General features: G+C 35.7%; 1 protein-coding gene across 2 annotated transcripts in view; it reads right to left on the bottom strand.

The window, feature by feature from the left end:
- Positions 1 to 25,215, bottom strand: part of itprid2 (ITPR interacting domain containing 2) — a 117,133-nt gene that overhangs the window by 61,750 nt on the left and 30,168 nt on the right. For both annotated transcript variants that reach the window (XM_087268381.1, XM_087268382.1), the window contains exon 2: positions 2,702 to 2,909. In XM_087268381.1, coding sequence (XP_087124507.1) covers positions 2,702 to 2,861 — 160 coding nt within the window. In that variant the 5' untranslated portion in view covers positions 2,862 to 2,909. The remainder of the gene's footprint in view (positions 1 to 2,701; positions 2,910 to 25,215) is intronic.

The raw sequence follows: 25,215 nt of genomic DNA, 5'->3' as shown, positions 1-25,215 counted from the left end.
TGTAATACTTGTATTTTGGCAGTTTTTTGCAGTCCACATAGAATCCAACATGGAAATCTTTTTTTTCTTTATTGGCATTGATTGTTTTGAAATTCAAATGTCATTAACATGCCTGTGTTTTTATTTCTGTAATAAATATGGCTGTCAAGCCAGGATCTTGATGGATTATTGTGGGTATGTTGTTTACATGAAGAAAACTGTGTTACAAGTTAAACAAAAATTCTAATAATGAGTTATTTTTTTAATTTAAACAGTATTTGTCTTGCGTTTACAATAATTTACACTCGAATAGCCAAAATTACAAGTTTCAGTCTTTTAAATGCGATTAATCGGGATTAAAAATTTTTTTTTAAGTGCGATTAATTAGTTACATTTTTTTTCATTGATTGACAGCACTAATAATATTACTTATTGATAAATCAATTTAACTTGTATTGCATATTTTAAATCCACACCACATTTGCAATAGTTCACTATAATGGCCACTTGACTGAAATAACAAATTTCAGTAAATCCAATCCCAGTATTATAATACAGTACTTGTTTAAACTACTTATTTAAAATAAGCTGAAACAACACAATTCTTGAGTTTTATCGGGACAACCGAAATGTTTTATGTTCAGTCCACCTAAATTTAAGTTATTCGATTTCTGTAGTATTAAGACGTTTACTTGCAAAGCCCTCCTTATCCTCCAAATAACACATTTATGAGAGAGAGAAAAAAAAAAAATCAACCCTAGTAATATACAATAACTGTTATATACAGTAGTATAGCATCAGCGACCAAAGAAGCAAACAAAAACATCAACCGTTACTCAAGCATTGTCACTCCAAATTAAACATTTCCAAAGATTCAACCCTAGCACAATATATGTAGTCAGAAAACTCAACCCAATTAGTATATACAGTAAACCTAGTATAGAACCAAACAAACTTGGAAAAAAAGCATTTCCCCAAAAGCTGGATTGTTAAAGTCTTATCCTCCAAATGAAATATTTCAGAACATTCAACCCAAATGAATAGAACCAAACAAACAAGGAAAAACTCAACCACTACTTCAACATTGTACCTTTTTCCTGAGCAAAAAAAACAAATAACAAACAAGCATTTCTCGATTAACCGAAGAATTGTGGCTGTTTCTGAGGCTGTCGAAGTCTCATACTTTGGATTATTCTCCAAATAAAATAAGTCAGAAAATTAAACTCAAATAAGATATACAGTAAATGTAGTATAGAACCAAAGAAACTAGGAAAAATCTCAACCATAACTCAACAACATTGTACCTTTTTCCGATTAAACCAGACAAACTAAAAAAATATATGTATTTTGTTTGTTGTTTCTCTCAGATATATATTGCAAAATGAATATAATTTCTTATATTTTGAAATATTAATGTGATGACAACTCTATTTTTTATGGAAAAAAAATTAATTATAATATTATATAATGCGATGATTTTGTAAAATATTAAACAAATTAAGCATATTAACTAATTAAATAGAACAAAGACACAAATTAAATAAACAGCTCTTTGTGGCTTTCTGGAGAGTCTATTGAGGTACCAAAAAAAAAAAATAATTTTCATCAAAGTTGTCCTAAAACTAGTCAAAAACATCCATTCTTGCCTAAAGACAATTTTGAACATTTTTTTTTATCTGCCTCAAATGTTGAGTACTATATTATAGTATTATCTTCATTACAAAAATAATTCAATACAATTTATCTTTATTAACTGTTGGTTTAGAAATGTTATAACTTATAGTGGCCAAATGGGTCAAATTTGCTTGAAATTGTACAAAAATCACAGACCTTAAACAAATCTTGATTTGTTCTAACCTGTGTTTTCTAGTTAATTACAATCCAAACTCAACATTCTGAACAAACTTGGAAAAAGTTGGAAGCATTTTCCCAATAACTAAAGCACTGTAGCTGTTTCTGAGGCTCTCAAAGTCGTATATTCTAAATTACACATTTCTGAATGATCAATTTAAGTATTATACTGTATGCATGTAGTTGTACATGTAGTTGTTACGACCCTAGCCGGACCCTAGGGGACAACAAACAACAACAACAAACAAAAGTCTAAATTTACACACCCACAAAACAGGAATACACAATCAAAAATAACACTTGCAACTATATATATATATTTTTACTACACCAATCGCCAAACAACACGCCCAGGGTGAAGATATAAGACCAAAAAACCTTGGATAAACCCTGGTACCATTTTCTGAGAAAATGTAACAAACTTGAACAAATATGAATTTTTTTTTATTAACCGAAGCACTGTAGCCGTTTCTGAGGCTGTCGAAGTTTAATAAATTGGTTTATCCCCCAAATAAAATGTCAAACAAAATATTATATGCCGTAAATGTAGTATAGAACCATTAAGAAAAATCTTAACCATTACTCCAGCATTTTACCTTTTCCAAGCAAAACCAAAACAAAATTTGAAGCATTTCTCATTTAATCAAAACACTATAGCTGTTTCTGATGCTGTCAAAGTCTTTTATTCTAAATTACACATTTTTTAATATATAGCCTACTATATCAAGTATTATATATTGAGAAATGTAACACAGAGCCAAACAAACTTGTAAAAATCTCAATGGCTACTCCAGCATTGCACACTTTTCCAAACAAATCAAACGAACTTGATAAAAATAAAAGAATTTCTCCAATAACAAAAGCACTGTACCTGCTTCTGAGGCTGTGGAAGTCTTCTCCTCCATAGGCTGCTGGGCAGACAGCGGCTCTTTTGCGCCCTGGTCCTGAGACTCAGACGCCTGCCAGGAGTCTCGGCTCTGAGCCCAGGCCTTCCTCTTGAATCTGGCAGGGGGCGATTCAACCTCCTCCATGTCCTTGTCCTCGGCTCAAGCGGGACACTACAATGGGGGACGGGTCACCTGAAGATAAGAAAAGAGGGATGGACTCAGACATGAATTACACCAAAACAATCTGCAGACTCAATCACTTTAAAAGGCTTGAGAGCCGTCTTCCGTCAAACAAAAGATACTGTTTTTGAAAGACACATGATGTAAAACTTCTCACACTTCAGAACTGAACAGCATGAGCCAACATGCCTTGGGTGTTGACTGAATGTAGTATATTGAAAAGCACTGTCTAGTCGCATTGACACTCAAAGTACCTTCTAGATAATTTTCCTTCTTAATCTGAGAGCATGCCATGGGTTCAACCCAAAACAGACTGTCGTTAGCTTAAATGTGCATGAAATCCCAATTGCAAGAATAATAACAGTAGTTATTTGTATTGCTTAATGTTATATATGCCAATAAAAAATGATTAATCATCAGCTTTGTCATTTACGGTGAACCATCTCCACCACATCCAGTTCAAGGAGGAGGCCACAGACTGGACAACTGTGTTAACAAGACGAGTCACGGCAGTCTTCAGAGTTGATGGAACAGAGCCTCTACCAGTGACAATTTACCAGAGTAATCAACCTCTTTTTTGTTTACCAACATGCTGTTGGATAACACTCAAAATCATTAAGTTAATCCAGCACACAGCTCTCATTCATGCATGTTACAAACCCCTGATGTTAGTCTTGGGGGTTGTGGGGTTTGACATTTGATTAATTACAATATATTTATATAAACAGTGAATGAGTACAAAAGACAACCAAAGTAATGCCAAAAATGTGTGCTTTTATTTACAATTCCCAAAAGTGAACAACAACAATAAATTAATCAAAAATAAAGAAAGTAATTAAGGCAAAAATATACTATTTACTATATTTACAACACTGAGACAAATAAAGACGGGAAAAAACAAGAGAGCTGGCAGAAGGGACGCGGGCGGCGCTAAAGAAATGAAAAGAACAAAATCCAAACTAAATCTAATTTCCCAGAAGCGTCTAGCTAACTAACTATGTGAAAACAGTATAATTAACACGCGGAGATCTTCCGAGTCCTGACTGTCTACTCTATCTAGCTGTCCAAAAAGTACAAGGAGTGGCGCTCGCCCCTAACCTAGTGTACTAAACAGCAGAGTAGTCCTATGTGTTGCAATGTATGTCACGTGACCTTCTTACCCGTCCGCTACGTCCAAGCCTCGTAAACAACGTAAACTAAGAATGATGTACGAATAACGGACAGATAATGTGCACACAGAAATGGGCAACAACAAAATACACGGTTAGACGGGTTATTTCTAAACGCAAGCGATGAATGCAAAACAAGCCGAAAAAACAGAAAGAGAAAAATGCAAGCAAGGGACTAGCGAGTGGTCTGGCGCGTGCTTTTAACATGGGTGGTCTTTGCTTATTGGGTGTGACGTAAGAGTGACGTAACCGGGGAGGAATGACTGACAGCTGAATGGACTAATGAACGAAACCTTAGAATACATGAAAGTAGATATGAGAGAACAGAGCGAGAGCGAGAGAGAGAGAGAAAAAAAAAAACACAGAGAAACAGAGCACAAATAACACAAATACATAACAATGCATGTAGCACAATTTTAAATAACTTGTCCTTATGACTATCAAATAACATTTTTCAATTATGAGTGCTTTACATGTCAAGTTTACCAAAAGCAAAAACATAATGGGACCCTATCATATACCCGGCGCAATGTGGCGCAAGGCGCGACGCAATTGTTGTTTGCTAGTTTCAGCTTAGCGCAAGAGTCGTTTTGATGTTTTGCGCCACGCTGTTTAAATAGCAAATGCATTTGCGCTTGTATGTGCGCCCATAGGCGTTCTGGTCTAAGGCGTTCTGAGGCGCATTGCTGGCGCGTTGCTATTTTGAGAAACTAATAGATTTTAGTTGTAAACATAATTGTAAAATAATTAATCCAGTAATTCTGTAACATAGAGCACATAAAAAAAAAAAATGACTTAAATTACACTGTGGTGCATGACATCTGTCACATCTGTCATCAATATTGGGAAAATTTTCAGATAGAAAGTAGACATTTAACCTCTAAATAGAGGTACGGAATTGTACCTTTTAGGGTGGCACCACAGTGACAGGCCACTTGTACCCTTAAATGTACAATTTTGTACCTTTTCTTCTGAGAGTGCAGTAACCTAAAAAAGAAATTAACTTGTTTTCAAGAAGGCCCAAAAAGCTGTCCAACAGGAATATATGCATGCTTAGCGAGAACAAAAATTAGAGGGAAAATTTCTTCCAGAAATTAGTGGAAAATCAAAAAAGAGATGAAGGCCATGTGAAGACAAGAACAACAAATAACCAGCATGAGAAACTAATCACATTTTGAGCGGTTCCAAGATTCCTGTCAAAAAGGAGCAAAAGTGAAAGATGAAGGAGAGAGAGAGGGACTGAGAGTCTTAGCTTAAATAGATGATAAAAAAAGTCAAAAAACAAGTTGAGCAGGAAATGTCTGTTTAGTTGAAAGATTACAAGCTGGTGCCGAGTCATTTCCTGTTTTGGATCTGGCACTTTTTGAAGGAACAGATGAGCCAGACCAAATGGGACGGATTTATAATTCAGCTTCAGTTCTGATCTCCCACATTTCACACACTGCTATTAATAGACTGCGACTATTTTTAGACTGATCATAGAAGCGTGGCTAAAATGAAAAGCCTTTTTAACAGTCGTATACCACCTCATTTTATTATTAAAGCGCTGATTATAAGGAAACGGGTCAGCAATAGGGAATCTACCAGGCTTGATTGTAACTTACTGAATCAACATTTTTTATAATCTGCCAAATTGGTTTAGGGGGCCTCAAGTGACTTTAAAGCAGGGGAGCTGTTATGCTTTTTTACACTTTAATATCTTAAATCTTTCAAAAAATATTGTTTTGAAAGGGGAAAAAAGTTTTAGTTTTTTACTCAGACATTTAAAAAGATTATATGCAGTGTGCACAATACCATGATGCCATGAAACCGTGATATTTTAATCCAAGGTTACCATAATGTCAGAATCTTATACCAGCCCATGCCTGAGTAGTTATACTGACACTGTTAAACATTTATTCACATGCAAAACACTCTGTGTGCGCTAAGAAAGAAAAAGCATATCAAATGCTTGGCTCAATCATAACTCTATAATGCGATGATGTGTGAGCTTTCGGTTTCATTTTCACTGCTAAGTGCGGTTCATCTTTCCCATGGGGCTCCCAAACAATCACCCTGTTTCACAAACTGAATGTTGTTTACAAATGTGTTACCTGTTATTCAAAGCCTATGCAGGTTCTGATTACTAAAGTAGAATTCATTCACATGCGCGCACCCGCCCTCTCTTTGGTAAAAGGTCAGGGTCAGTGGGGCTGCTCGATTTTGGGAAAAATCTTAATTTGGTTATAATTGTAATCACGATTGTTCAAAACGATTACTGTTGAAGTCAAATTTATTTGCGCTCCTGAGAATTTTTTTAAAATAAATATTTCTCAAATGATGTTTAACAGAGAAAGAAATTTTAACAGTATTTCCTATAATATTTTTTCTTCTGGAGAAAGGCTTATTTGTTTTATTTCGGCTAGAATAAAAGCAGGTTTAAATATTTTGAAACCTATTTTAAGGTAAATATTATTAGCCCCTTTAGGCAACATATATTTTTTATTGTCTGCAGAAGAAACTACTGTTATACATGACTTGCCTAATTAAGCCTTTGAATCACACTTTGAATTTTAATGCTTGTATTTTGAAAAACATCTAGTCAAATATTATGTGCTGTCATCATAGCAAAGATAAAAGAAATCAGTAATTAGAAATGAGTTTTTAAAACTGTTATGTTTAGAAATTTGTTTAAAAAACCTTCTTTCCATTAAACAGAAATTGTGGGAAAAGGGTTGCTAATATTCAGGAGGGCTAATAATTCTGACTTCAACTGTATACAGTTATTTTCCTCCCTGCAAAGGAAAGAGAAATAAATACAATAGAATAAAAATATGAAACATACTGTGATTTAAGCATCTTCACCCTAAGAAAAACACTTTAGCTAAAAAAGTCCTTAAGTCGAGAGCAGTAAGGGATCTTCTCCTTTTGGTATTTGATTAATAATGATAAAAACAGGCGGCAGCAGGAATAGCGCGCTGTCACTTTAATGGTTTCTCTTTCACGTTTCTTTTGATCCTCAACTCGTTTGTTTATTACAAAAATGAGGCTTAATATGAATAATAACTAAACGCCGCGTTTTAACACCTATTTGACCATTAAAGCGCTCGCATTAAGATGACTTTAGATGCTCTGCTCGTCGCAGTGTGTGAATGAAACCGAATTCTGACCGCATGCTTCTGACTGTGTGCACACACACACACACATACACACACACACACACACACACACACACACACACACACACACACACACACACACACTTACACACACACACACACACACACACGAGCATGCGGTAAATAATGGAATAATCGTTTATCTTGATTAATGGTTTTTCATAATCGTCAGAAGCCAAAATCGAAATCGGATTTTCGATTAATTGCACAGCCCTAAGGGTCAGCTCACGTCACATGTGATTTTGCAGCCGTGAATACAGCATTACATTAATATAGAAATGGCATTTTTGGGTGAATTATACACCTTATAAATACAGTATGTGACATTTTTCACCATTTCAACACCATTGGTGTCCACGTTGCTGAACAACATGTAAAACAATGTGAAAAGTTGTGCGGCTGCCTTTGATGCTCTCCTGAACTTAAATATATGATTGGCAGAATCGTAGAAATGCTGGATTAAGATCGTCTAGGGCAGTGGTCCCCAACCCCCGGGCCATGGACCGGTAGCGGTCCGTGGATCAATCAGTACCGGGCCACACAAGAATCATATATCTTTAAGTTGGCAGATAAAGTAGCTGCATTTAAAGCCAAACTGGATTTGTGAGGACGGCGCGTGAACAGAGGCATATTGGACACGTTTCAAACATTAGCAGGGATTTTGTGTGAGACTGAGCCTGCGCCCTCACTCACCAAGCTGGTGCATGATCACCAGTCTTAGCTGCTAAAGGAGTTTGAGCGCTACTTCCCAACCTCAAACGTTATCTGCCTAATTTCTAGCAGCTAAATGTGTCTGGAAAAATATTCTAAGGCTTTTATTCTCATAAACCACGTGGACGTGAATGCGCACTAGACTTGTACGCGCTCTTTCCGGCAATCTTCCTTCTGCTATTACCCCCAGATGGGACCATCTCATTGCAAAGAAACAAGCTCAGGGCTCCCACTGATTTAGCGTTATGCACAGTTTTTGATGTTATAATATGTTATATTGTTGGAGCAATGTGTTAATAAAGTTATTTCTTCCTAATGTTATAATAGCATTGTAATGTTGGAGCAATATGCTAATAAAGTTCCATATGAGTACACAGTGGATTCATATTTATTATTATTATTATTATTATTATTATTATCCAGAATGGACGGGGCAACCATTACTGCATCCAAAATGGTGAAAAGCCTTGGAGTAACGATTGATGACCAACTAAACTTCTCTGACAACATTTCTAGAACTGCTCGATCGTGCAAATTCGCACTCTACAACATCAGAAAGATCCAACCCTTCCTGTCTGAACATGCAGCTCAACTCCTTGTTCAAGCTCTTGTTCTTTCCAGACTGGACTATTGCAACTCTAACAACTAACTCTATCAAACCTCTTCAGATGCTTCAGAATGCAGCAGCACGATTGGTCTTTAATGAACCTAAAAGAGCACACGTCACTCCGCTACTCATCCATTTGCACTGGCTGCCAGTTGCTGATTGCATCAAATTTAAAGCTGATGTTTGCTTACAAAGCCATTTGTGGCTGTGTCTCTTCTTATCTGCTCTCACCTCTGCAGATTTATGTGCCCTCCAGAAACTTGCATTCTGTGAATGAACGTCGCCTCGTGGATCCATCCCAAAGAGGTAAGAAATCACTTTCCCGAACGCTCGCGCTCAATCTGCCCAGTTGGTGGAATGAACTTCCTAACTGCATCAGAACGGCAGAGTCACTCGCTGTCTTCAAAAAGCGACTAAAAACTCAACTATTTAGTCTACACTTTCCTTACTAATATGAAACTCCCTCGCTGACTCCTCCACTAACTACAAAAAAAAAAAAAAAAATTACTAATGCTTTCCTTCATAGACTTTAAACACCTGAATTGTTGCTCTTATAGTTGTGTAAATTGCTTCCTTGTTCTCATTTGTAAGTCGCTTTGGATAAAAGCATCTGCTAAATGACTTAATGTAAATGTATTAATATTTCAACCCCCAGTCCGCAGTAAAATTGTCAAGTGTTGACCGGTCTGCAGTTAGAAAAACGTTGGGGACCACTGGTCTAAGGGGTTAAATCCAGATCGCAATCTTTTTTTCGATTAATTGTGCAGCTTTACTTTGAACATTTTATTTTGAGAAACATTTAGAATATTTTGGAGCAGTAAACATGTCAGGCTAAATCATTCAAATAAACCATTGGCTTCGGCTCTTGTTTAAAAGACATAGATTTCTTTACAATTTAAATCAGCATCTTTGTAGTTTTTCTGCTGAAGATACTGTTACAAAAAAAAAAAATAATAATATTATACATACCTTAGGAATGGTATAGCAGAAAATGTTGGCGGTTTTAAAACAGCGGTATACCTTGAAAACGGTTATAGTCACATGCCTAATTATTACTATATAAAATATACTGTATTTTTTATTTTATTTTTTTTTTTTTAAAGGGACAGTCTAAGTTTCCTCTAAACATCTGTTCACAGTTTCAAATCCCACCAAAGCTTATGTTATTTTTGGACTCCTTGATAGAGTGCATGTCATTTCTCATTGGAGAAAGTTAAACGGAAGCAAATGTTACATAGATTCCTTAAAAAAAAAAAAAAGTCAAACAGCCCTTTTCTCATTAAAAACAACATTAAAAACAAATTGTTTATCTGGGACGCTCAATGATGAATTACTTTAGCACAAAAATATGCCTTCTTTAGCATCATGTCAAGCGTCATTTAGGCTATACATCGCATTAGCAAACGTTGATTAGCCAAGAACAACATATCCATTCACATCTTTTTAAGTCCACATATTAAAAAGTGTGAGTCATAACACCACTTTGCAACACTCTGGCAAAACAAAACCAAATGCTAACATAAATAGAATCAAAACAGTTAAGCCTGTTGACAAATTGAATAAGGAGACAACACAAAAGTCTTTGTCTGAAAGCCTTGCAACATGCTTCATTCCCTTTCCACAAACAGCATAGTTGTTTAATTGGATAAACGCAGCACAACTCGTGCTCTCCGCTACATTTTGGACCTGTGTTTTGTAAACATGCAGCAGACTTACATATTCTGCTTTAAATGGGTAGATGCTTGAGAAGAAGGATGGAGAAAGCAGCGACTTCACATAGATAAGTGCTACTAAGCAACGTCAAGCATCCGCTCATCCACCAATCACAGAACAGATGCAGAGTGTTAACTGGGGGAAAACTTCAAATACACAAATAACAAACCGTAAACAGAATGCTCCGTATTTCCCGGCAATCCAGCTGTGTTTTTGTTATGAAACTGGAGTTACGCAAGATATTTACATAAGCACTGAATATTCAGCTTTTATTTTTAAATCAATCTTATATTAGTTTTTTTTATTTTTATTTATTGTTGTTTATTATTGTTTTTCAAGTCACAGCTAAACTTTTAAAGGTAAACCACTGCAATTGTACTTTCCCAATTGAGAGAAAAAAAAGAAGCCTAAAATAAAAAAATTTTAAAAAATTGACTGATTTGTGGAACCCCTAAAACTAAAAGCACTATTAAATATAAATATGTATAATAAAATTGAAAAAATAATTATAATCAGAATTATTTACATGATATAATTGTAAAATTAATAGCAATACTATTATAATATTAAATATAACATTGAATAATTATGATCTGAATCATTTACATAATATAAATGTAAAATAATAACAGTAATATTAACAATTAGACATGAATATTATTATTATTATTAATATTATTATTAGTAGTAGTAGTAGTAATAATAATTATTATTATTATTACTATTATTATTAATAATAATTATTATTAATATTATTATTATAACAATTACAACAACAATTATTATTATTATTATTATTATTATTATTATTATTGTAACACAATAATAAATCAATAATCATATAATAATAATAATAATAATAATAATACATTATTAATATAATTACATTTACAACAAATTTTAATATTAATATTGTTATTACTAATATTATATTATTATTTATAATAATAATAATGATAAAATAGCTTTTGCTGTAATGATCACAAATAAAATTTATAATAACAATAATAATAAAAATATTTACAATAACAAAAAATGTTACTATTATTAAAATTACTATTATTTAACAATAATAATAATAATAATAATAATAATAATAATAATAATAATACAATAATAATATACATTATTATTGTAATAATTACAACAACAAATCTTACTATTTTAAACAACAACTATAACTTGGTTGCTGTAATTAGCATAAGTAACAATAATATTAACATTAATAATAATAATGATAATAATTATTATTATTATTATTATTATTATTATTTTGATAATTACAACAAACGTTACTATTATTATTATTGATAACAATAACCGATAATAATAATAATAATCATAATAATAATAACAATAATAATATTAACGACAACAACAACAATAATATTAATAATAATAATAGTAAAATATTTATATAAATTATTATTGTGATAATTACAACAACAAACATTACTATTTGAATAATAATATGTATATTAATAATGATAATAATAAATTAGCTGTTGCATCTGTAATTATCATAAGTAATAATAATATTAATAAAAATAATGATTATTATGATAATTACAACAAACGTTACTATTATTATTACTATTATCATTATTAATAACAATAATCCGATAATGATAATAATAATAATAATAATAATAATAATAATAATAATAATATATTGATTGTTGTGTTTGTTATTATGATAATGAGTCAAAAATATAATAATATTTTGTGTGTGTGAAACCCCCAATGGAATCTAATATATAGTAAACATGAATAATAAATTTGGCTATAATAATATTAACTAGAATTGTACATTTCCTAAAGGAAATGTGAATGGGGTTTGCGTGGCAAATCGATGGGGTACAAAATGGTACTAAACTGGGCAATAGCACTGGAAAGGTAAGAAATGGTGGTTGCTAAGATGTTGCTAGGCGGTTGCTAGGGTGTTCTGAGTGGTTGCTAGGTGGTTGCTAGGGTGTTCTGAGTGGTTGCTTAGTGGTTGCTAAGGTGTTGCTAGGCGGTTGCTAGGGTGTTCTGAGTGGTTGCTAGGCGGTTGCTAAGGTGTTGCTAGGTGGTTGCTAAGGTGTCCTAAGTGGTTGCTAGGCGGTTGCTAGGGTGTCCTGAGTGGTTGCTAGGTGGTTGCTAAGGTGTTGCTAGGCGGTTGCTAGGGTGTCCTGAGTGGTTGCTAGGTGGTTGCTAAGGTGTTGCTAGGCGGTTGCTAGGGTGTCCTGAGTGGTTGCTAGGTGGTTGCTAAGGTGTTGCTAGGCGGTTGCTAGGGTGTCCTGAGTGGTTGCTAGGCGGTTGCTAGGGTGTTCTGAGTGGTTGCTAGGTGGTTGCTAAGGTGTTGCTAGGCGGTTGCTAAGGTGTCCTAAGTGGTTGCTAGGTGGTTGCTAAGGTGTTGCTAGGCGGTTGCTAGGGTGTCCTGAGTGGTTGCTAAGGCGTTGCTAGGCGGTTGCTAGGGTGTCCTGAGTGGTCGCTAGGCCCTTACTAACGCATTACTAGGCGGTTGCTAGGCGGTTGCTAGGGTAATTTGGGTGGTTGCTAGGCAGTTGCTAGAGTACCCTGGGTGGTTACTAGGCAAGCCTCACATACATGCCTGATAAAATATTAATACTTAGTGAGCATTTCTAGCAAGTTACAGTACTTGGCTAGTCCATATTAGCAAGTAGCTAGCCACTGCTAGCATGTGTACCATATAGGACGTTCCGTTTGCTAGCATGAGTCAAACGAGCCAATCCCCAAGTCTCTACGATGTTCTGATGCTGAGATATAGCTGTTGATGAATGGTTGCTAGGGTACTCTGTTTTGTTGCTATAGGCGAGGTTACATAGTGAACTTGAATGTGGTTGGCTGTCTAAGTCAGATGAACCAACCCCCATGTCTCTATAACACTTCTATGCAAAGATATGCATGTAGGCCTATTTTAATGGAAGTCTATGGGACCAATTTGGGGGCGTGGCTTGTGAGCTTCATTATCATATTGAGATGCTCATTGGTTGTCTGAGTCCCATGAGCCAACCTCTAAGTCTAAAGGACACTGCTAAGCAAAGATATGCATGTAGGCCAGTTATAATGGCAGTCTTTGGGACCAGTTTGGGGGCGTGGCTTGTGAGCTTCATTACCATATTGAGATGCTCATTGGTTGTCTGGGTCCAATGAGCCAACCCCTAAGCCTATATGACACTGCAATGCAAAGATATGCATCTAGCCCTATTATAATAGAAGTGTATGGGATCAATTTGGGGGCGTGGCCTGTGAGCTTCATTATCATATAGTGATGCTGATTGGTTGCCTGAGTCAAATGAGCCCACCTCCATGTCTCTATGACACTCCTATGTAATGTTATAGATGTGTGACCTTTTTAATGGAAGTTAATGGGATGTGCAATGGGATGTCCCACTCCTTGTTAAGTCAATGGGGCAGTTATTAAGGGTCTTTAAATGGTTTGGGGGGGCGTGGCTTGTGAGCTTCAAAATCATATTGAGATGCTGATTGGTTGCCTCAGTCAAGTAAGCCAACCCCCAAGTCTGTATGACACTGCTATGTACTGTGATTGACATGTGAGTCAAGAAATGAATGGGAGTCAATGGGCCATGTAAATTCAATGGGGACCCCTTTGGGACGTCCTAGCACCCCATGGGTACAACTTATACCCCTTTTTGGGGTATGTTCTCATACAGGCTGCAACCCCCTACAGATGTTGCGAATCCCATATTTCTACGAATTTCACACTTGGCGCTACAACGCTTTAAAGGTCGTCCCATTTCGCGGCGCGTTAAGTGCTCTTCTAGAAAAATGAATGGGAGTCAATGGGGCCAATGAAAGTCAATGGGAGAACTTTGGGACGTCCTAGAGCCCCAGAGGTGCAACTTATACCCCCTTGCGAGGTATGTTCTCACTTAGGCTGCAACCCCCTACAGATGCTGTGAATCCCATAATTCTATGAAATTCACACTCGGCGCTGTGATTCGTCAAAGTTCGGCTCAATGTTAAGTCTATGGGATTTTTGGGCAGGTTTTTTGGCCCCTGCGGGGCCAAAAAACCCCCCACCGCTTATAAAAGTCATAGCACACCATTCCCGATAGAACCGGACGATTTGACACCACTTTCAAGGGTCTGGGGCGAAAGCTGCGGGACAAGTTACGCGCCGAACTTTTGGCAGAATTAAGAATAATAAACCACAATAGTAAGAATGGACTTTGCCTAAGGGCAAACCCCATTAATAACCGATATGATAAAATGTAAGTATATAAAAGAATAAGATTTTATCTTGTGTTATCATTGCTTTTAATGCTAACCTATAACAGCCAAATATATATTGCAATGTAAATGTAAAGTGAGTCCTGGGTCCTTTGTTTTTACAGTCTTGTGTTTGAAGAGAAAAAGAAAACTGCATAACATATAGCTGGATGTCAGAGCTGTGAGAAAAATCAGTAACCTCCTAAGTTCCACCAAATAAACACAATGTCACGAACATATTTTATTATTTTGAAATCTGTCGGCAAAAGCTCATTCGACTGAAAATTGCTTGAAAAATGAGGACTATATTTAAAACGCTGCCTGCACCCCACACAATTCTTGCTATGACCTCTTTCTATTGAACTGAGGAGCGTCCCAGTTCCCACATCTCGTTTCCAGATTGGACCGGTTGCTCGTTGTGTCCGTCCTCACGTCCCTAAGGCCCCCAAACAAAAACAGGCCTGGGACTCTAAGTCAAACAACAGCACATCAAAAGCACATCATAAGAAACATCCCTCAATTAATGCATCATGATTACTTAAACAGTAAATACTGTAAAGACCACATCCGGTACAAATAGCCACTGGATGATTTACCGAATATTTACAGTTTTATGACTTCATTAGACAATAAAAGTTTACAACAATTATTCTGGAAATAATTCTTTCAATAAGCTTTATTGTCAGATTAGTGTATGATTCATGTTTAGATTCACAAATACAAAAGTATTAAAGGGAAAATTCATCCAAAAATTTTAGTTTGCTGTTACGAACCGCACAGTTTTGCTGCGTGTATGTTCTTTCTGTCTTTCTCTTTCTCTCTCTCTCTCTCTCTCTGTACCGGCCCTGTCATTTTCTCAGGTACCGCCTACTTTGGAGCACTATTGGCTGACAGGACTGCCAATCCTAATCAACCATGTGACGATGACTTCTCTCTCTGCCAATCGCGTTCGTTGCAGAGCCCTTTAAAAACGGAAGCGGCAACGGGGAGAGATCAGCTGTTGTTGTTTTGGCGTGTTGTCTGTTTGGTGGTGTCCGTGTGCGTTGTCGCTTTTACTGATGTGTGGTTTGATTGAGATCTATTGATGTTGACTTTAAGTGAGTAACTGATGACTTTGAGTGAGATTTGTTTGAGAGTTCTGACGTGTGTTTCTGCATCTATAGCCCGCTAATGCTCCATTCAAAACCTTCTGTGACTTGACAAGGGAGATCTGGAACAACATAGTAAGTCACGTGACATACATATTTGCACGCAGGATTATTGATGTATAGACACACTAGTTAGCGAAGTGCGCTAATTTTGTATTTTTATTTATTAGTTAGAGTAAGTTCAGGGCGCTTTGCGCTGAAGACTTTTCTTTTCATATTGTTATTTTCTTATTTAGTGGATTGGGGAGGAGATTAAGGGAATGTTTTTGTTATATTTATTTCTTTGATTTCCATGCGCAAACTTCAGTTCCCTCTCCTATTTGTCTTGGTTCTTTTCAAATTTATCTTATGGTTTGTAAATATTGTAAATAATGTGGGAGCAATAAATCTTTTGCGGTGCTAATTTGTTGTTTGGTGTTTTCTTTTGCCATTCTTCAACATCAGTTTATACTTTGGTCATCTTTATGTTACTCCTTTTAATACCCTAGACAAATTGCCATCAAGGATCGTAACATTTGCGGTTAATTTACTTGCATAGATGCATAGTTTTGTTTCACAAGATCTCGATTAGTGGTGCAACTGATCACAAATTTCACAATTGGGTTCACATTATGGGTTTTAAGTCAAAGATCGGACCATCGTTCAGCAAAAAGGGGAGACAATTAAAAAAATGTACTTTTTGCTTACAGGGCATCAATAAAGATGCACGATCCCTTTACTTGGATCGGATATCGGTTCAATATTGCATATTTTTGCAGGATCGAGTATCAACCAGCTGATACCAATCCAAATCCGATCTTGCGGATGCGCTAAATTCGGTGCAATTTAAGCCAACAAAAGCCACAAAGACAGCCTATTTAAAAGTTATTTTGTAGGCCTACTCTATCCCAAATGTTCTAAAGCCATTCTCTAGTTTAATGTGAAGTACAGATGAATATTTAAGTGCTTAAATTGATGTTCAGTTCAGCGCTTCCCAACGCTGCACCTGTCAATTATTCTCTATTCATTCACAATTCACACTGCGTGTCGCGTTCATGACAACACATGAAACTTTTTCCAAGACTATTTGATACTGTTAGTTTTAATAATCAGTGGAGAAATGCGTTGAGTTTTGCATTAAATGGGTTCATTTTGGTTTTATATCAGCCGATTGCATTTGTGACAGGAGTAGAGAGGGTTATTACCTGCTCTTCACTCACAAAGGCCTACATGAAACATTAAATTAGAGAAGGTTTAATGATAAACTGGACTGATCCTCAATGCACTGATTTCTTCCCTTTGTTTAGATGTTTTGGAATTGTCCACAGATACCGGAGGGCTGTGTCAGTCTCAGTAATACATCAAGCACTTCATTCACGCACCGGCTGTGCAGACACTATGTGCGCTGCTCTGTAAAATTATTCTCAGAATAAATTTCTGTTCTCTCATCCTTTCGACTGAATTTATGTTTTCGAGAAGAATACTTTAAGTGCTGTTAATAGTCTGTAAAGCCTGGCTCACTGTGGTCAAAGTACTTGATTCAATTAATAAAAGTGAAAATGATGAGCACAATATAGATTGTCATTATTATTTAGCTTAAAATGACAGTGAAAATTCACAATTTCATATTATTTATATCAATATTTTATTTAACAGACCAGTTTGTGTTTTGGCGTTGAAACATATAAGCGGACCTTGTTTTGAACTTTCTCCATCTCATCACTGCGGGATTTGTCGAGAGATTATTAAGTAAAACTGGCCTCAGACTGTTTAGTTAAGTCTGTGTCGAGCCTGCAAGAAAATAACAGGCTTTGCCAAAAGGCTGATTAATTGATTAACACTTGCTGTCAATATTAGTAGCCTATTACATGTTACAAAGAAAAATCTTAATATTAAAAAGGAAACTTAAGCTGGACCACAACAGACCAATGTCATAACGAATGCTCAAATACCATAGTGTAGCTTACAGCAAGCATCATGTTTTTAGCTAGTGTCTGTTAGAGCTGCACGATTCTGGCTAAAATGAGAATCGCGATTTTTTTTGCTCAAAATAAAGATCACGATTTTCTCACGATTTTGTAGATGTAAAATAAAGGTATGGTAAAAACTATGAAAAATTATGTGTAGGTCTACCGGTTTCTAGAAATAATTATACTTATAATAATTCTGATGTTGAATTATTATGTTTGAGATATATGCTTGCACTCTGTCATATTAGACAAATTTATTCACTGGTAAAATCAGACATTTGCCATTATCAGATTATACTCAACAATATATAGGCTAGAGTAATTATACTGACATTGTAAACATTTATTTTCATGCACAACTGTGTGTTCGCTATGAAAGAAAAAACATATCAAATGCTTGTCGTAATCATTACTCTGAAATGCGATACGATCATTGAAATGAAGTGCACACTTTCGGTTTCATTTTGACTGCTAAGTGCTTGTTCATACTTTGCGCGTGGCTCCCAAACGATCACTCTGTGCCACAAACTGAATATTATTTACATCTGTATTACCTGTTACTCGCAACATATGCAGGTTCTGTTTACTAAAGTAGACGCCCGCACGTCTATCATTAAGTAGAGCGTGCGTGCGCCCTCTCTGTGATAACAGCTCATGGTCAGCAGCTCACGTCACGTGTGATTTCCCGGCCGAAATTTTGTCTTATATGAAGACAAAAATGACATTTTTAGGTAAATTATACCTTATAAATACAGTATGTGACTCATTCAACATCCTTTGGAGGTGTCAATGTCACTGAGCAATGTATGTGAAACAATGAAAAGACTCATGCAGCCGCCTTTTCTTCTCTCCTGAACTTGAAAATATGGGCAGAATTTGGAAATGTTGGATTAAGATCGTCTAGGGGGTCGAATCGAGATCGCGATTTTTTAACGATTAATCGTGCAGTTCTAGTGTCTGTCATAGACAGTAGGCCTATAGGTCTGTTAATTTTACTAAAGAAGATATATTAGTTGAGTTTATCACTAGAGCTATAGAAACTGTATTATGCTAAAAATAAATAAATAAATAAATTTAAAATAAAAAAAACACCACGCCACAGTATCAGGATCAAATCTGTATCAATCGATACCTATAGCTTTTCATATCAAGATTGGAACAGTTCCAAAAAAATTGTATCGGTGCATCCCTAGACAGCAAGGAAATTTTCAGTTTTAACAAAAACAACTTATAGAATGTGTTTATACACACACAAAAAGCAAGAAAGAAATAACCAGCTGAATAAATAAGATATTTCAAACTCATGTTGCTGATAATGCTAAACATATAAACTTAACATTATAATCTTTAACATTATAAAATTTAACAAACAACAACTTAATATAATATTTTTTCCTCGTTTTCAATTAATGATTAAGTAACTCATAAAAACAAGTTTTCAGTGACACATTTTTGATGGCTGATTGTTGCCACCTGTTGGCTAAACACTGTAATCGCTAAAACCTTCATTTGGAGCATCAAGTTGCTTTTAAACAGTGAAGTTCATATTTACTGTAATATCAGTACACATTTATAAATGCAGAATAACTATAAACCGTTATATCAGTACTTCTATGCTATTTGATTGATTGAAACTCAAAAAAGTTTAATACTGGTTAAAAAGACAAAAGACTGAATCTCCTTCTTGATCAAACACAGATTTGAACACACCTCATAGGGTTAATAAACATGCACAAATCACAGACCACTCATAATTGCATGGGTGTGTGAATTGAGATTCAGAGCCTTTAATGATTAATTGTGCGGCTGAATGCATTAATGCAGACTAAACAAGCAGTGACAGTAAACACCTTTAATAACCGAAGACATGCAGTATGCAATCACAAATATCATCATCATTATATTTTACAGGGGAGTAGTGTCGTCACGATACCAAGATTCTGACTTCGATATGATATCTAGATTAAATATGATTATACAAATTCTAAATCGATCCTAGAGCATAAAAAAAGAATGCCAGTGAGTAACTTTTTATTTATAAATAAGTATTAGAATTTGTTGCTCTAAAACAGAGTAGATTTTTTTAAATAAAGTAAAATAAATATATATATATATAAATAAAAAGTTTATAAATGTATAAATAAGAAAATATACATAAAAAAGTATATTTTGTCAACAATCCAGCTGAGCTGTTTTAATACTATGCAAATACATTTTTGCAGCTTTGTTTACATAAACAATTCGCTGTAGATACGGTTGCACACAACATTTTTTGTCTGTTTCTCAAAAATCGAACCTGGAGATGTTGCTTGGACCTCACTGTTCATGTCACAGCCATCCTGTCATATTCATAAATAATATATATTTATACATACAGATTTTCGCAATATATGTTACATATTCATATGTACATTTTTAAATCTTTAAAATAGAAACATTACCTTATTTAAATATGGATTTGCATTCCTGTATACTGTATATGCAGAAGCGTGCGATCAGCTTCTGCTTTCATTTTTGACTTGACCGCCTCAAGCTTAAACTCAGCCTGTTGACACTGGGCAGGCACATACGTCTATTTATCATGAATGTATTGTAAGGTTTCAAATGAATGACAAGAAAGTTGTTTTTTTTTTTACTGAAGTTATGCAGAAATTGGACAGACATTTTTCTCTGCTTACAGCATGCATGCAGGTATGCCTTTCATAAAAGAGTGATTAAATGCATAAATATAGGGGTAGACCAGTTCATACATGATATTTTACGTCATACATATTTGGCGAAATTGTGGTCTTAAGTAAATGAGTGCGGGTGCTACTCTGTCAACACTACAGGAAACTCAAAATGCTCTCATACATGCAATTTGAATGATGCAAGAGGATTTTTAAGTTCTTCTGTCCTAGTGTACTTTTAAATATCTGAAAACTAAAATAAAAGTTATTTGGTTGAAACACTGATAAATTGTGATTCATAACTATTACCACAAACATCTTTCTTTAGCTTAGGATCAGAAACTGTAGGAGAGCAGATTTGAATTTATTAGCTGATCATGTGAGCCACTGAACGTCTCATCACACCGGTGTGATCGTACACGGCAAAAACCAGTCAAGACTGATCACACCAGTGTAATTGTACACATCAAAAGATTATTGATCTACTGAATAATTATGTCATCTACATCAACATCTGTGCTCAGAGTAAATTAACAGTAGTTAGTCAGAGTATGTTAACAGTAACATACAGTAAGCTTTCAGTTTGGGGCGATCGCTTCCTTTAAGATTATGATTTATGCCCATTATTCAATATGATTTTTCAGCATCATCATTTTAGTCTTCAGGTGTCACATGATCCCCCAGAAATCATTTATAAACTACATCAAATTGTGCCGATAAATATTTTTGATGAATGGAAATATAGATTTTTTTTTAAATCATTAGTTTAAATGTTGAACATGCCTATCCTTGCACTTTTAATTAATTCAACGCATCTATGCCAAATTAAACTATTTTAAAAGAAATTATACAGACTCAAAGGCCCCGTTTACACTGCCAGTCAAATGTGACCTAATTCCGATTTATTGCTCATATGTTACAAAGACGGATCTGTTCTACGAAAAGAAAAAAAAACGCATCCATTTGGATATTCAGAGACTGGTTTCATATGTGGAAATTAATCGGATGTAAATCGGATATGTGACAATGCGACTATCATGTAAACTGGCAGATCAGATTTATTGCGGCATTCTGTTTTTTACACGTCATTAAACTTGCGACAATGTGGTACTTCTCTGTGGTTTAATGATGTAGAAGGAAGAGCGTGTGTGGAGAAGTCGACGTGGTTAACAACAACAACAACAACAACAACAACAACAACAACAAGAACAGAGGAAACACGAAAGAGGAAAGTGGTCAGTCGCCACAGTTTTCTCCCACCAGACCTGAAATCTCTCTTTTACTCACAAATTCCTCTGAATGGTGAAGGACAGCGTTTATAAACCATAGGCGCAAGCTGCAATGATGGCCCTTTCCCTCCTTCTTCGCCTCAACATCATTTTAAAGTTGGGCGAACTTCGCATATTATTTCGCAGAGCTAAAAGCAAGACATTTTTTTTCCATCGTGGCTAGTGTGGTGCAGATGCTAGAACCCGCATTTATGCATATGCAACGTCGTAAATTGCATAGCAAGTGTAAACGCATGAATCGGATATGGGTCACAATTAAAAAATGTGTAAACGGACAGGCAAAAAATCAAATCGGATTTTGGGCATCAAGAACTGGTTGTCGTCAATTTTTTTTCATTTTAATAAAGAAAAAACTGAGCTGGTCTGGTTTGGCGATCCTAAGCCTCTGCATTTCTCAGGTTTTGGTGAGCTATCAACTTATCAAAAACCTGTTGTTAGAAACCTTGGGTTTCATTTTGATAGTGATCTGAAACTTAACAAACAAGTAAATTCAGTTGTTAAATCCAGTTTTCACCATCTACGACTTGTGCCAAAAGTGAAGTAATTTCTCTCTTTTAATGACCTTGAGAAGGTGATCCATTGCAGATGCTTGAAATCTGGCCTTAAAACGACAGCTTGTTATCAAAAATCACCCCCAAATTTTTGACTGAATATAAGGGCTGAACTAAGAATACATCAAGGGTTAAACAGTATTCTAGGTTTTTGTGCCAAAACCTCAACATATGCTATCAATGTCTGATACGGAAAAGCTTATTCATGCTTTCATAACCTCTCGATTAGATTGTAATGCGTTACTAGGCGGTTGCCCTGCTGGCCTAATTAACAAACTTTAGCTATTGTTTAAATGCAGCTGGTAGAGTGCTTTCCTGAACAAATAAATTTGATCATATTGGCTCCCTATTAAATATCGTATAAATTTTACAATCTTATTGACTACCTATACAAAACCCTAACGGCTTAGCTCCACAGTATTTGAGGGAGCTCCTGGTGTATTATAGCCCCTCACGTCCACTACGCTCAATTAATTCTGGACAATTGATTATTTCTAGAGCGGGTTTGCGACGGGGGCGGGGGATCGGCGATGCCGGCTCAGCATCGTGTTGTTTATTGGCCATCGACGATAGACGATAGCATTGTCTATCGGCCCAACACTATTTAAGATAATACATTTTTAGTGCCTTCATGTGAATTATACTATGTATGTATCAAAAAGAATTGCAAAAATAAGCCACTACAAATTTTGCATATCTTTCTTTCTTTAGATGGGCAAACAGATGTTCCAACACCAAACTCACATAACTGGTTGCTAAATTTGACTCAATGAAGTTGATTAAATATCATTCTTCAAACAATGAATACATGCCTTGATTGTTTTAACAATATTTTTTATGTATTTTACTATTTATATAACAGTCTTTGATTTATAAAGTAACATATGTGTGCTTAAAATGATAGTTTCAAAGAATGCATAAATATCGCACTATATTTCATTAAATATGGTGAATAAGAAAAATGCTGAACATATTAATGCTAGTTTTTCATTAAATCGCCAAAATCACCCTCTTATAATTCTCTGTACCAGCTATTTAACCTTTAAGATCAGATTAATCCCGTTTATTCAAACTTATCTACAGCTAAAACAACATCACAGAAAGGAAAACGCAGCTTATTTTAAGAAAGAACGACTAGTGGCCTGAAAATTAATGTTATCTTGCAACCATGCAGTGAGCTTCAAAGCAGAACAAGATAAGCCTTACCCCCACAAACTGCTCTTTTCGAACCACACCTGCAATGTTTCCCTCCCAAGTTAGAAACACAATATCCAGTCTGCGCCAGTGCCTTGGTGAATTGCCACCCGCGCTGACCTTTGCAATTGGCTCTAAACACAAGCCCAAGGCCTAGCTAGCCAGTGAAATAACATGGCATTCTGACGAAGGCCTCCATTGTGATATTGTTCTACAGACCACAGCATCTATAAATGAAAAGGTTATTCTGCAACCCTCCCATAAGTCCCACAGGGCTGAAAAGTGCTGCTGTTGACAAAAAAACTGTAAGGCCAAATATAAAGCTACGAGGTACACCTAAAAACAAAACAATCCTAAATTGTTTCAGCTCAGCATTTCTAAACTGATTATGCTCTAGATCTCAGCAAATGCCATCGGAAGATCAATGTTTACACGCAGCGGACCATTAGATTTGTCTCTGAGGAATGCAAACATAAACAATGGGAGGCTAAAAGCCACGAGTCTATGGCATGCTTTGCACAAACTGCATTTATTAAAGTGACTTTGTCAATATGCTTATACTATTTTATTGATTTTATAGTGTTATTTCTAGTGGTGTAACAGATCACAAATCTCATGGTTCAGATCACATAATGATTTCTTTTTTTAGTGATGCACTGAGCCATTTTTTGGATCGGCCAAAATGAGGAAGAGACATGTAATTTGCTTTCCATTTATTATAAAAACAGTACTGCAAGACACTTTTGGTTTTAACAAACATAAGTTGTGCCTAGTTCAGACTGCGTGATTTTAGCCCCGATTTTGGCTCGCCGACAGGTTTTGAGAAATCGCCGACAAATGCCTGAAATCATAGGCAAATCGCTGCTCGTGCAAGTGAGTGACAATCACATAGTATGAACTATCAAAGACGCGATCTGAGAGAATCGCCAATGAGTCGCCGATGCCTGCGAGATATTTGGTGTGCTAAATATCTGGAGCTGTCGGCGATTCAAATCATGCCGTATGAATTGAGTTTTGACTGAAAATAACATCGGTGATCGCCTACAGCCAATGAGAGAGCAGCATTCACTAGTGTGTGTATACCTGCTGCAGGCCAGCGGGAGGCTGGGGGAGAAGTTAAAAGCGCTCATTTTCGGTTTATTTAGACCCACGAAATGGAGGAAAAACTAGTGGAGGTTTGACAGGACTCAGGAGCAACCGTGTCTGTTTGACGTTTCATACAGAAAGAAATTAGTTTATTATCAACGTTGAGATGGTTGAAATGGCTAATTCCCTTTAAACCCAGGTGAGCAAATATGTACATTTTCTACCCCATTAAAGGCTTCTTACTCATTATGGAGTTAATAACAAAAGATATACTACGTGTTTTTGGCTGTGAGACATAGTTTGGACGAACTTGTCGGCGATTCTTCCTATAGTAAAGTCATGCAATGTGAAAGTCCCTGTCGCCAATCCATCTTGCAGTGTAAACAAAGCAGCGACGAAACGCTAGCCCAGATAGTCACGCAGTGTGAAAACATCTGTGACACGACTATTGTGAAAATCATGCAGTCTGAACTTGGCCAAAGAACCTGTAATTTTATTACAAATAAAATGAAGAATTAACCAGCTGAAAAAAAATAAATAGCAAAATAATAGTAAAATATTCATTACTTCATAATAATAATTACATTATTCGTTACTGTTCCTGAATGCTGATAAGGCTAAATGTAGAAATCTAACATTATAATTTGTACAGCCCATATTTATTTTAGTCTAATTTTCAATAAATGATTCAGTTATTCACTCATAAAACTTCATCCATTGCTAGATGGATCATTTTTGAAAAATTATTCAGTGGCATATTTTTGATGGCTGGTTGTCGCCACCTATTGATTAAGTGGCTAATCACACTCAATGCACTTTTCTATCCTAAAAACGTGAG

This window comes from Danio rerio, chromosome 9 (genome assembly GCF_052040795.2).
Source record: "Danio rerio strain M-AB ecotype USA chromosome 9, GRCz13ab, whole genome shotgun sequence".
NCBI classification, from domain to species: domain Eukaryota; kingdom Metazoa; phylum Chordata; class Actinopteri; order Cypriniformes; family Danionidae; genus Danio; species Danio rerio.
The sequence above is the reverse complement of the archived record's forward strand: the minus strand, read 5'-3'. Positions and strand labels throughout refer to the sequence as shown.